Source organism: Anabrus simplex, chromosome 3, assembly GCF_040414725.1.
Source record: "Anabrus simplex isolate iqAnaSimp1 chromosome 3, ASM4041472v1, whole genome shotgun sequence".
In the NCBI taxonomy this organism is placed as follows: Eukaryota; Metazoa; Arthropoda; class Insecta; order Orthoptera; family Tettigoniidae; genus Anabrus; species Anabrus simplex.
This window is the reverse complement of record NC_090267.1, coordinates 484820490-484835016: the sequence shown is the minus strand read 5'-3', so window position 1 is coordinate 484835016 and position 14527 is coordinate 484820490. Positions and strand designations below refer to the sequence as shown.

General features: G+C 38.3%; 1 protein-coding gene across 1 annotated transcript in view; it reads right to left on the bottom strand.

Moving 5' to 3' along the window:
• Positions 1 to 4066: 4066 nt before the first annotated feature.
• The window catches only part of LOC136866874 (O-acyltransferase like protein), a 136708-nt gene continuing 126247 nt past the window's right edge, over positions 4067 to 14527 (bottom strand). The window contains exons 13-14 of the mRNA XM_068226879.1: positions 5536 to 5785; positions 4067 to 4136 (exon numbers count right to left, since the gene is read on the bottom strand). Of these exons, the coding sequence (XP_068082980.1) occupies positions 4067 to 4136; positions 5536 to 5785 (320 nt within the window). The remainder of the gene's footprint in view (positions 4137 to 5535; positions 5786 to 14527) is intronic.

The following is a 14527-nucleotide window of genomic DNA, read 5'->3' as shown; positions in this document are numbered from 1 at the left end:
ATCAAATACACTTAACCAATTATATTGGTTTTAATTTCAAGCAAATGGAAAATGCATACCGTACATATTTAGATAAACCCATGACATAAAGTCTATAATTACTCTCCTAATGAGCTCTGAACATGGTAATGCAGATTTTAAAAGGTTCAAGCAGAGGTATAAAATAGATAACATATTTAACTTCTGAAAGTCCTCAGCTGGAGTATGCTTCAGGAGTGTGGGTTTCAAATCAAGATTACTTGATAAAAGAACTGAAGGGGTTTCAGGTACCAGGTGTATGCATAAGTCTTTTCCAGTTCCGCTAAGAGAAGGCACCAGAGAACAGTACACAGCATATAAATTTGACACATACGTCAGTTTGTTCATCTGTCATTAACCTACCAAAACACATAAGGTGAGTCCGCCAAACACTATCGTCTGTGTTGTATCATTCAGTGATCACGTCGATGTTTGTGCTTAAAAAGAACATTGCTTCTCTTATTTAATCAAAAGAAAAAGGCTGCGTAAAGTCATCGTTTGCTGGTGGAAACACATGGTGAACATGCTCCATCGATTAGAACATGTGAGACATGGTTTCGACAATTTAAACATGGTGATTTCAGTTTGAAAGACAGTGTGCACTCTGGTAGCGGTATTGTGTATTACGAACTCTTGAAGCCCGGCAAAACCGTTAATGCACAACACTGTCGCCAACAAATGATTAAATCATGCATTGATCGAAGATGATCAGAATGGGCCAGAAGACATGGCAAAGTGATTTTGTTACACGACAAGTCGCTGCCTCACACAGCAAAACCAGTGAAAGACTATCTTGAAATCGCTTGGATGAGACATCCTTCTGCATTCGCCATACTGCCCCAACCTGGCACCATCTATCACCTTTTCGCATCAATGGGGCACGCGCTCGCAAAGCAGCACTTCAGCAATTTAGAAGAAGTTGGAAAATGGCTCGACGAATGGTTTGCCACCAAAGACAAGCAGTTTTTCTGGCATGGTGTTCATAACTTACCTGAAAGATGGGCGAAGTGTGTAGAAGTGGATGGCCAATATTTTGAATAAACAAAGAATGAATTTCCTGTGAAAATTGCGTGTTTTTCTTCACCACAAAAACTTATCCATACACCTGGTATGTAATGGCAGACCACAGAACATCTATGTCAGAGACATGCTACGAAAACTCGGGTAGGAAACTTTATCGGAATGGAAGTTGAGAGCAAGAACAGAAAGTACTTTTGAGGATATTGGAGAAAGTAAAGATCAGATATGGTAGTGTATCAGGGTGGGCAATGCAATACCTAAATAAGGGACGGCTGATAAAAGATTTGTAATTACTGTTGCTCCTCAGAAAGATATTTGTCCTCAAGGTAGGACATATCCTATAAAAGCTGTTCCTATTACTAGGAATAGAATTACAACACCGCTGTAACTGTTTAGTATCAAATGTTATTTATGAAGGTTGCTAGCCAAATTACATATGTTATTTATGTAGGTTGGTAGCTATATTACTTCTCATTAATTGTTGGAATCAAGTGTTGGAATACATATTGTCGCAGTCAAGTGTTAGTGTGAAGCCATAGCAGATGTGAGCGGTAAGAGTTAAACTATTGAGGAGCGGTTAGTGGCAAGTGTGTGGATGCATGAATGACAACACACAGGCCAGACAATGAGGCAGATTATGGGAACTTTCCAGGAAAGATTTTAAATAAGGCTCCATTGCAAAAAGCAACACTTATCGATTGGGACAGACGTGCTTTTGCCTCAGGCAGTGTTAAAGACAGGCCGCTGAGTGGAAGGAAGAAGATACGAGAAAAAAACATGTGCTGGAGTCTGTGCTTCAATTGAACAATCTCCTATTAAGTCGACGCCTAACCATACTTCAGAACTTGGTATACCGAGGACAACAATGTGAGATTACATTAAAAAAGACCTGAAGTTCAGACATTTTCAACTGATGTTCGTAAATGAGTTATCAGATAGAGACTGGAATTAGCTCATTTTAGCATACCATGCTTTGTTAACTAGATTCCCAAATGCAGTGAGCCATGCCAAGGTTATGTTTTCAGATGAATGTGCTATTTATCGCAGCTCATGTGCTAGAAATGGTTTTTTTTTTTTTTTTTTTTTTTTTTTTTTTTTTTTTTTTTTTTTTTGCGTCGCAGAAATGTTATTGTGTGGGCCAAAGAGAATCCTCATAACAGAGTTGAGTTGGAAAGGAATCCCACCGGGCGAGTTGGCCGTACGGTTAGGTGTGCGCAGCTGTGAGCTTGCATCCAGGAGATAGTGGGTTCAAGCCCCAATGTCGGAAGCCCTGAAGATAGTTTTCTGGGGTTTCCCATTTTCACACCAGGCAAATGCCGCGGCTGTAACTTACTTAAGGCCATGGCCGCTTCCTTCCCACTCCTAGGCCTTTCCTATCCCTTCATTGCCTTAAGACCTATCTGTATTGGTGTGACGTAAAACAAATTTTTTAAAATTAAGAAAGAAATTAACCCACCTCACGTAATGATATGGATGGTGATGACAACACAACATGTACTTCGATTGTACATTTTCGAAGGGAGTATGAATAAGTAAAACACTTTCAATATTAAAATTATTGTGTCCACCATTTCAATACAAATATGAGTATGAATGGCGCAAATTATTTACACATGTTACAAACATAGCTAATACCCCAGCTTGAGGAAAGGGGCCTCACAGATCGCATATGGTTGCAGCAAGACCTGCTCAATACGCTCTTGCAGTGCACGAGTTTCTAAATGAACATTTCCCAGGACGGTGGATAGCTTGTGGTTCACTAGCAATACCAGCTCCCTTGAAATAGCCACCAAGAAGTCCTGTCCTCACCACACCTGACAACTCGTTAAGGGGAGCCATTAAGACACTGTATCTGCATGTCGTTATGTTACAAATAAAGAACTATGCAATGCTGTTGAGGATGCATTTTGCACTATGACACCGGACATGCTCAGAATAGGTCAAGAAGTACATGGAGGGGTATATAACTGGGTTTACAGCATGATGGGGAACATACAGATGTATTGGACACTTAATATGTAAGCAACATAACCTGAATAACATTTGATACCAAACAGTTACAGGGGTGTGGGGACTTCTCGCCCACCCTGTACAGTAGACTGAAGGTGAAGGGTAGATGAGGATTAAAAAGGAAAACTTATGCTCCACAAAATGTACAAACTAAAAATGAGGGTTCTCATCTAAAATATAGTAAACTATCAGGATATATTCATATTGCTGAATGCCAAATTTGATGTGATAATATATGACAACACAACAGTCCATTGTAATGCATATGCTTCGATGGAACAGTGTGAGAGAGTTCTACACTATTAGCTATGCCTATTTATCTTGTGGCCAGCATAAATGGGGAAGTGCAATCAATTTTTTTTTCATTACCGTAGTCAATTCTCCACTTCTCAATGTAACATTTTAAACTGGCCTGTCTATTCATCAAACTAGTACCTTTCATCCATACATGGTGTAACATGATGTACAGCCAAACTTCCCGGACACATTCACCGCATGTAGAAGAAGAAAATATGTTACATGAACATGGGTCCAGAAACGCTTTGAACTCATTTTCTACAACTCTACAGAATACAAATGGGGAACGCACATGAACAGATTTTACCAGCATACCACATGAAACACTTCCTTACAGGAAATGTGCATAATGCCTTCCGTTAGCATTGATATGGGCACAAAGACCTTCTGCATCTAGTACCGGATTTCAATGCATCACCACACATTTGTTACACTTCCTGTACCTGCAAAAGTGTCTTCAAGGTGATTCTTTCTTAACTGAACTGCCTTTACCTCTTCAGATCCCAGGCATGGTACACAAATATCCATCTCCATTCCTTATTTCTTAATTACTTGGTAAGTGGCTGCCTACATTACATGAAATTTGTACCTATAGGAGCACATTTACAAATCCCTGAGTTATGCACTACTGGCAGATTACACCACATCAAAACCATATTCAGTAACATCTCGATGGTTGCCAGACACCAAATGATAAAAAGATTATAAATTTTAATTCTTTTCAGTTGTTGTGATCATGAATTACTTTCTTCACACCTTCCTCCTTGATGACTGCAATCAGTACACATACACTGTTTCAAAAATACATCCAAAATTATTATAATTCAACATAAACATTGGACTTGACATATGTGCAACATCTATCACAACAGTCCTATGAAATGAATACCACTTCTTAGTTGTTTAGACCATTATATGTTAAGAAAGAAAATAAAATAATTTTTGTTTCATTCCATCTGGTCTCAGGTCTGACAAGGTTAAACTTGCGGCGTGAAGAGTTTCTACACTGTAATAGCTGTTAAGGTTATACTAACAGTTCTCAATCTTCTCACTTATAAATAAATCATTACAACACAATACACAGTATACAAGACAAGACAATACAATAAAATACAATACAATTCAAAGAGATTGCTGAGATTTCATATATAGGGTTTGACAGCTGAACGTCTTCAGTAATTTAGAGCTCTTCTTCAGCATGTCTCATCAGGTACATAATATCATCCAAAAGTTTTACAATATTGGATGCTTTAAAGTTATAAACAAATTAAATTTAAGTAATACTGAGATTTGAACTTCAGTGGCAGTATCGTACTATTTAACCTTCATAGGACTGACTAATTGATGAATATCATCAATGCCTGCACTAGTTAAAAAATAAAGACCAGCTAGTGATATTTTATTGAAAGAACAGATCTAAAACGTGTTTTCAAATAGACCTCCTATTCATAATATTCTGTTCTTTCATTTCCTCCAAAAAGAAAAAGAGTTTCCCCAACATTTTAGAAGAAATATTGATATTATAGTTATGACCTATGTTAAGATTTTGCAAGGAAAACTTCAAAATATGCCTTGTTCCTTTCCACCACACCAGCTGGTAAACAGCTGGCCTTTTTATGCGCATTCTTCTTCAACATGCCCAGGAGGGTTAAAGAAGAACGTGATGCAGGTCATCCTTAAAACAAAAAGGAAACTATTTTTCTCTTTGCGAAAATCAAACGATCATAAATATGATCATGGCCAGACCTCAACGGGTGCTAATTTCAGATGACAACCAGCCATAAGACATAGCTGCACAGTTGCTAGGTAATGTTGTCTGACCATCTATCCGTGCCTTACATCACTGCCTGCACAGTTGCAATGGTTACACTTCCATCACACATTTTTCCACATTACATTTACACAAATTTTCGGATGACCCCAGTCATAAGACATATTTAAGTCAAAATACTGAAAACAAAGTAAGTTAACAATGAATGACAACAGCTTCACTGCCATCAAAAGCCGTGGTGAAGTTCTTATTATTCATTGTTAGTTCCCATTATCACTACACAGTTTATACTAACACCTAAAGAATAAAATAAACCTTAGAAGGGACCAGACAGAACATGTTAATCTGGCTTTGAAACTAAGAACCGTTCAATTTTCGGTGTGATGAACATACTCCAGTTCGGTCGCTAATGAACTGACCTGACTTCAGAATCATTTAGTGCTTGTGGAAATGAGGATGAACTTGTCTCTTCACGTGGTTCTAAAACTGGACAACTAAACGATTGATGCAGCTTATCTCGTGAATCTTCAAAGGCCTCGTTATCGTAACAAGCTTGGTCCGCGCTATCATCTGTCTCCAGTTGAACTGAAGTACTTGTTATCTCATTTGCCGTACCAGTGTAACTGACACCAACAACACCACTAGCAGACTTCTCAGTTGGCGATGCACCTGCAACATCAGAAATCATGTTGAAACACTTTGTTGACCAATAAAGATGATAGTACAGTATAATACAATATATTACAATACATACATCATAACTTTGTGAGTATTTAGCTTTCAATATTCTATATATTTCTCGGAGGACTGGTCAAAAGCAACACTCTAACAGCATTATGAACAGCCGTAATATGATCATAGCAGGGGCACTTTCATCTGTTCTATCCAACCTCCCTTGGTCAACTCTTGTTCTTTTCCGACCCCAACAGTATTAGAACATTCAGTCTTGAGTGCCACGGTGAGTGTGTATCGCACTTGGTGTCATAAATTATTTGCCGATTAAACCCACCAAGCAAGACTTCTAAACTGGCTGGTGATGTATTCTTCTATGATTGTGACTGTTTTATACAGAGTGGAGGTGGTGATTATTACTTAAAGAGGAAGTACAACTGGGCAACCCTCCTCTGTGTTATAGAGAGCCTTTTAAACCGTTCATTATGATCACGTACATTCAGTGAGAAAACTAATATTATTTTGAATGGCAGACCAATTCCTGGATTAAAAGCCTTGAAGACTAAATCAAATGAAGATTTGGAAAGACATTTGAATGTATCATAATACACAGAATCGACGTGGCTGTACGGTAGTGAAATATTAGCTTTGTTCGTGCAGCAAATCTATGATAGTTTGTAATTTGTACAAGAGCACATGCGCAGATTAGGAACATTTGGAAATGGTTTCAGATTCCTTCCTGTGCAAGTGGTCACATAGTAGTAAATACTGCTGTTAGATGTCAGCACCATTCCCAATTAAGTTTTTTATTGGATTTGATGGAGGTTTGATTGACTGATTGAGCTTATGTTCTACCGAATATTATATATTCTTATTGTAAATATATCACTCATTTGGACTGAAGAGCAGGAAATTTGCACACAACATGCAAGGTACGAATAAGACAACTTATTTTAAAGTCTACATTATGTCACTTCTATGGATTTTTAGAGGATCAATCAATCACTACTGATCTGCATTTAGGGCAGTTACCCAGGTGGCAGATTCCCTATTTGTTGTTTTCCTAGCCTTTTTAAAATGAATGCAAAGAAATTGGAAATTTATTGAACATCTCCCTTGGGTATTGATAGCTCAATCAGTGACAATAATATGGAAGAATGAATGAATATTTATAATACAATACAATTATTTTCATTCTTTGGCCTAGCTCTATTCAGATTAATATCATCAAATGAATCTAGATCGTCGTCATCAGTTGAAGATTCACTGGAGTCACTTGTAAAACTAATGCCTGACATCTGAAAATATACAAGTTCTTATATCGTCAACGATTTGTGATATTTGTGATTAGTTACCACCCTATCAGTAAGCATAGACTGACAGATCATTAAAATGTATCTGGTTTATCTACAATACGTAGACTTACTTACATCAACAGTTCACATGTGTTTTATTGTGATACTAAATACAAATTAACCGTTCATGTATGTTCATTAAACAGATTGTGCGATTAATATATTTTACTTTTATTTAAGAATACCACCATCAAGGAATGTTATTATCAAGAAAACACAGAACAAATTTATTTATAAAGATCTGTGCTTTGTGAACTACATGTGACGGAAGCTGATGCGCATGCCTCATTTAGAAATCCAAAAACAATCCCCAAATTCTGTTGATTGTTCTCAAACTGTGCTAAACTGGAATCCACACCTGCAAGAACAGCAGACCAGCAGTCAGAATACGAAATTCTCACTGCACGAATGCTTCAAATACAGCAAAGTACATGTGCGCATGCGTCTGACTGTTTGGGATAGTTTCTTACTGCTGCACAAACAAAGCTATTATCAAGACTCCTTTGCTAGCCAAATGAAAGAATGCGTGCACCAAAGATGGACAGTTTCTGTGTTGTACACATGAGTCCTGTGCTGTGTCCATGTACTATGAGTGTCAAGCTTTCCAGGACATATGACCACTATATAGTAGCAGCGTGCAAATGTGAGGAAAAATAATTGTCATGACTTATGCCCTAATTCTCGTATATTCTTCATGTCTTCATGAAAATGCCTTCATTCTTTTTTCCTTTGAAAGACAAAATTATTCCCTTTTTTTATTTTCTAGTCACAGAAACTTTTTTTTTTGGTAGGTCTTCTCTCTCTGTAGAGATATGTTGATTAGCTTCTTAGGAGTCATTCTTTCATCATAATTATCTTCGTTGACGATCTCCAGTTGCCCAGGTGTGGTGTACGAGTCCCCTCCATGTTTGTCTGTCCATGAAACACTATTCTCTCATAACCTTCTCCCAATCTTGTCCTCTCTCCTCGATATCTTTAATAGATTGGTCCATTTTGCTCTGGGTCTGTCCACTGGGCTTTTCCCTTTTACTTCTCTTTCATATTCCTCTTCTTGTAGTTGTGCTTGCACTCATCCTTTTTACATGCCCAAACCACTTCAATCTTGCCTTCTGGATCCTATTCCCACCTCCTCTTGAACTTTTTTGTTCCTGATCTTGGCCTTCCTGGTCTTCTGTATCATTATGCATATGAACTTCATTTCTGTAGCTTGGAGTTTGGAGTTGTTTTGTCTCATAAACGTGGTCATTTCCAAGCTGCATGTGAGGAGGGGTGTATGATACGATTCATATAATGTCGTCTTTGCTTTCAATGGTACTTGTTTATCCCACAGCAGTTGTCTTACTTGGTGGTAAAATTGAGGTGCCTTGCTAATTCGATTGTCCACCTCATATTTTTAAAGGTCGTCTTTACCAGGAAATACAAAAGCTTGAGGATAACTGTATTCTCCTCATAAATTTTCATCAGCTGGGTGACAGGAATGAGTAGCCAGACGGGGAATACTACATAAAAAATTAATATGATAAAATTACAATTTATTCCCCTCAAGGCATTAAAAATAATAGTAGACAAGTAAACCTTAACTGCAAAATTGAACTGTTTTAGTGTTATCACAAAAAAGATATAACAGAGTATTTTGAACTTCTAGTGTTCTACTGCTCATTCATAATCACTCAGTTGCTGTGGAGTGCCAGATGTGTTTGTTACTTCCCACGGAATCGAGTGCTCGCATGCAATTCCACACTAATCCAGACACCGCTCGTGCATGGCACTATGTGATAAGCTAAACATTTAAATTCCAGTGTAACTCGTGCAATTATGCTGACAGTAATGAAGATTTTTTCATTTAAATAATTTACAGTTTTTACATTTTAATTTGGAACACTGAATGACTCAAATATGTATTAATATTACATACACCGCGGAGCAAGTTCACCATGCGGTTAGGAGCATGCAACTGTGAGCTTGCATTTGGGAGATAGCAGGTTCAAACCCCACTGTCGGCAGATCTAAAGATGGTTTTCTGTGGTTTCCCATTTTCACACCAGGTAACTGCTGTGGCTGCAGCTTCATTAAGGCCACAACTGCTTCCTTTCCACTCCTAGCCGTTTCCTATCCCATCGTCATCATAAGACCTATATGCAGGGGTGTAGCCAGGGAGGGGTTACTGCGGGTTAGACCCTCCCCCCCATGGAATTTTTACAAAAGTAAAATAAACAGGAACTGACAATAAACTAAATAAACATTTAGAGACATCATTGTAGAGCCAACAGATCTGTAATTCACATATATCAATGCCCACGTAATGAAAAGTCATGCATGCACCTTCGTTGTGTGTGTTCTTCCATCATTTTGTAACTATAAAACCTCCCCATCGGCCGATCCTGGTTATGCTACTGCCTATGTGTGTCGGTGCGAGGTAAAGCAACTTGAAATATTATGTAACTAGCACATATCTAGGTTACGATAGCTGGGTGGTCAGTGAAAATGGCTGGGCCATTAGAAAGGTCTTAGGGAGAACACTGGATAATAACAAAGATTAGAAAATATTCACACTGTTCTATACATAAATTGTTGCTTCAAACAAAAGGAACTCTCTGAGAGAATAACATATGAGCAAGACTACAACAAATTACTTAGACTCAACAATTTCAGAAAAACATGTCATGAAATCATAAAATATATATGAACACAATATAATATCCACAGTCCAAATTCAGTACATGTTATCATGCAACAGATGACAGAGAGATGATTATTATTTATTTTCAGGCTCATTTCAACCAACACACAACAAGGCAATTGTTATAATACATGCAGAAATTGTTTCATGCTAAATGGTTTAATCACCTGAAAGGTTCCATGCTTTCTATCAGATGGCATGCAACAGTTGTGATATAATGCAGAGTAGCCTCAAAATACTGTGGCAAATTGGTGTATTACACATAACTTTTAAAAACTCCATTTATTTAAAGAATCACTTCCACATCATCATCATCATCAACATCATTTTACAGATCCAGTTCCCTGGGTACTGCTGGCAAGCCTCTTCCATTCTGTCTTATTGAGATATGTTCTGTTGTTAATGACGTCCTCCAGCGTCCTTCCCCGATCTGCAATGTCCATCTTTACAATGTCCATTCAGTGGGTTCTTGGTCTTCCCACCATCCATTTCCCTGCCACATGTTGCTCTAAGTTAACATATGCTGTCCTTATTGGCTCCATCCTCATTAAATGCCCAGACCACCTCAGTCTGGACATGCTGATCCGATCTAACAATGATGTAACAATCCCAGCTTCCTTCCTAACCATATCATTCCTCAACTTGTGCCGTTTACTTGTATAAAATCATCATCACCACCACCACCATCATTATCATCATCATCATCATCATCATCATCGTCGATTTATGGCTCTAGTGTTCTGAATATTGTTGATAAGCCACTTCCACTCTCCTCTGCTCAATAAATGTCCTGTTGATCATGACATCATCCATTCTCCTTCCCCTAGCCGTAATGTCAGCCCTGACCCTCTCCATCCAGCAGGTTCCAGGTCTTCCATCCCGGCCTTTTCCTTCTATCTCCTTTTCTAGGCCAGAGGTGCTCACACCGGGCATTTCGTCCCATGGTTGCCCGACACTGTAAGTGGGCGGGCAGGCAGGCAGGTGATGAGCATATGTTATTCAGGCACTGTGATACGGTGCTTACATCAGAAGTCGTGAAGGTTGGGCGAAGTTCTCCCAGTGACTCACGATCACCGTGGCGATACACGAGTTTGAAATGGAGGCAGAAATTAATGAAAGGAAAAGAGCTGAAATCCACGTTATTTTCTATTTATTTTGTAAGAAATATGTTATTTATGTTAATTGTCGTTTATCTATTTTGACCAGATACAATAAAAAAGGGCTACAACCTCAAATATTTTTGTAATGTACTGGTACGTAACGAATTACAATTTTCACTATTACATTTTAAGAGGTGCTTTAAAAGCATTTCAAGTATAATACAGAGTTAAGGTGGATAAATTGTGGCTTGTGATTGCTTGGGTTTAAATTATCTGATAAACTCACCAATCCTTTTGATACTTAAGCATTTAACCAAACACAGTATAGTGTAGTGTAGATACATTGTAGTATAGATACAGTACATTTAGATAGTGCCGTATCTTGCCTGCTATATTCGTGTGTTATTTTTCGTGTGTATCTATTAGACCGTAATACTAATAATAATTTGTCTAAGCATTTAGCTTCGTTGGTAATCTTTGAGTACAGTAGTTCTTGCAAATTTCATTTCTGTTGTGCTTAGTAGTGACATACAGTACGGTACCGGTATCGTAATTAGGATACGTCTGAAAGTAATTTAAAAATTACTGTAGCGTACTGTACAGTAGTATACGAGTAATATCCTATTAGAATTTAGTGTGCTTATTTTATTATTGTAAAATATTTGTGTAGTACTGGTGTAGTAGAGGTATCCGTAGAAACTCTTACTAAAATATTGTTGAAATTAGGATAGGCTTAATTGCAGTTTGGAATTGTGTAGTTCTTGTGTATTACTTTCGATATTCAGTAATTAACAGCAGTTTTTATCCTGTTAGGGGTTGTAGGATTAAAAAAAAAATAGAGCACAACTAAGTAGTATTGTAGTGTAGTCGTATATTAATTACCTTATTGTTGTGTACTATCCCAGACAATATATCCCTCCGTTCATTTATTTTTTTTTTGCAAATAAGTTACTTTCTTTTTTAATTTAAAATTTTCCCCCCGTAAAGAATGGCCAAGGAGCGCGAGTGTACTTATTGTGGGTGTGGTGAGGCATTGAGGGGTATGAGGGAGGAGTTGGAAAGTTTGAGGGAGATAATTAGGATTCTCACAGAAGACAGGAAGGAAGATAGGACTCCCTCAAACAATGTACAGGTTACAGTAGGTGTACAAGAGGGAGGGGAAGGAAAGGGAGGAGACAGGTGGTCTAATGTTCTAAGGGGAAGGAGATTGCAGGCCAAGGGCTCTATTCAGGATCAGAATTCAGGACAGGTATCTATGCGAAATCGGTACGAGTCACTCCAGGTAGAACAACAGAGGGAAGATGAGGGACAGGGAACTGTTGCTGAGATGCATGGAAGTAGGAGGAAGGGAAAAGGTAGGAAAGGGAAATGTAGAGTAGAGGATAGGAAAAGACAGGTGGAACAGGGTCATGGGAAGGAGAAAAGGGAGGAGGAAGTAGCTTCTGCAGCAGTGAGAGAAGATAGGGCTGACCAGGAGGGGAGGGGATCAAATGAGGTGGGTAGGGTTGGGGCTCTGGTCATGGGGGATTCCATCGTTAGACACGTGGGGAAAGTGTGTGGAGGAAAGGGAACCAGGGTAGAATGTTATCCAGGAATTAGGTTGAGGCAGATGTTGAGGAAAGTAGAAGAGAGGGACGAGGGGAAGGAGAAGGTGGTAGTGTTTCACGTTGGTACCAACAACGTAAGGCAAGCTGATATAAGTACCAACATAGTTGGAGATGTGTGGGATCTGGTAAATGCAGCACGGGTGAAGTTTAAGAAAGCGGAGATTGTTATTAGTGAAATACTGTGTAGGAGGGATACTGACTGGAGGGTGATTGGGGATTTAAATGAGACTATGGAGTGGGTATGTGGGAAACTGGGAGTGAAATTTCCAGATCCTAATGGGTGGGTAGGAGAAAGGGATCTGCGCTCGGATGGCCTTCATTTAAACCGCAGTGGTACGTATAAGTTAGGAAATTTGTTTGGAAGGGTAATAGGGAGGTACATTCAGGGAAACGGGATGGCCTAGGGAGCGGTGATAAGGGAACAGGGAACTGGAAATCAAGTAGGGATGACATAAAATTGTTAGTGTTGAACTGTAGAAGTATTGTAAAGAAAGGAATAGAATTAAGTAATTTAATAGATATATATTTACCAGATATTGTAATATGAGTTGAATCATGGCTGAGAAATGATATATATATGAAAAAAAAAAAATATATATATATATATATATATGAAATTTTCTCACGGCACTGGAGTGTGTATCGTAGAGATAGGATAGGAAAGGTGGGAGGGGGAGTTTTCATTCTGGTGAAAGAAGAATTTGTAAGCTACGAAAAAGTTAAAGATGAGACACATGAAATTCTAGGTGTAAGGCTCATTTCTAAAGATAATAGGCAACTTGATATATTTGGAGTGTACAGATCGGGAAAGGGTAGCACTGATGCGGATTCGGAATTATTTGATAGGATAGTCAGCTATGTGGGAAACAACATGGAAAGAAATGTGATTGTAGCGGGAGATCTGAATTTGCCAGATGTCAATTGGGAAGGAAATGCGAACGACAGGAAGCATGACCAACAAATGGCAAATAAGTTAATATGGGAAGGACAGCTGATTCAGAAAGTGATGGAACCAACCAGAGGGAAAAATATCCTGGATGTGCTGCTGTTAAAACCAGATGAGCTCTATAGGGAAACTGAAGTAATAGATGGTATTAGTGATCATGAAGCTGTTTTTGTGGTAGTTAAAAATAAATGCGATAGAAAGGAAGGTCTTAAAAGTAGGACTGTTAGGCAGTACCATATGGCTGATAAAGCAGGTATGAGGCAGTTTCTAAAAAGTAACTATGATCGGTGGAAAACGGTAAATAAAAATGTAAACAGACTCTGGGATGGGTTTAAAGAAATTGTTGAGGAATGCGAAAACAGGTTTGTACCTTTAAGGGTGGTAAGGAACGGTAAAGACCCACCTTATTATAATAGAGAAATAAAGAGACTAAGAAGGAGGTGCAGACTGGAAAGAAATAGAGTTAGAAATGGCTGTGGAAGTAAGGAGAAATTGAAGGACCTTACTAGAAAATTGAATCTAGCAAAGAAGGAAGCTAAGGATAACATGATGGCAAGCATAATTGGCAGTCATAAAAATTTTAGTGAAAAAAGGAAGGGTATGTATAGGTATTTTAAGGCAGAAACAGGTTCCAAGAAGGACATTCCAGGAATAATTAATGAACAAGGGGAGTGTGTATGTGAGGATCTTCAAAAGGCAGAAGTATTCAGTCAGCAGTATGTAAAGATTGTTGGTTACAAGGATAATGTCGAGATAGAGGAAGAGACTAAGGCCAAAGAAGTAATAAAATTTACATATGATAACAATGACATTTACAATAAGATACAAAAGTTGAAAACTAGAAAAGCGGCTGGAATTGATCAGATTTCTGGGGATATACTAAAGACAATGGGTTGGAATATAGTACCATATCTGAAGTACTTATTTGATTATTGTTTGGTCGAAGGAGCTATACCAGATGAATGGAGAGTTGCTATAGTAGCCCCTGTGTATAAAGGCAAGGGTGATAGACATAAAGCTGAAAATTACAGGCCAGTAAGTTTGACATGCA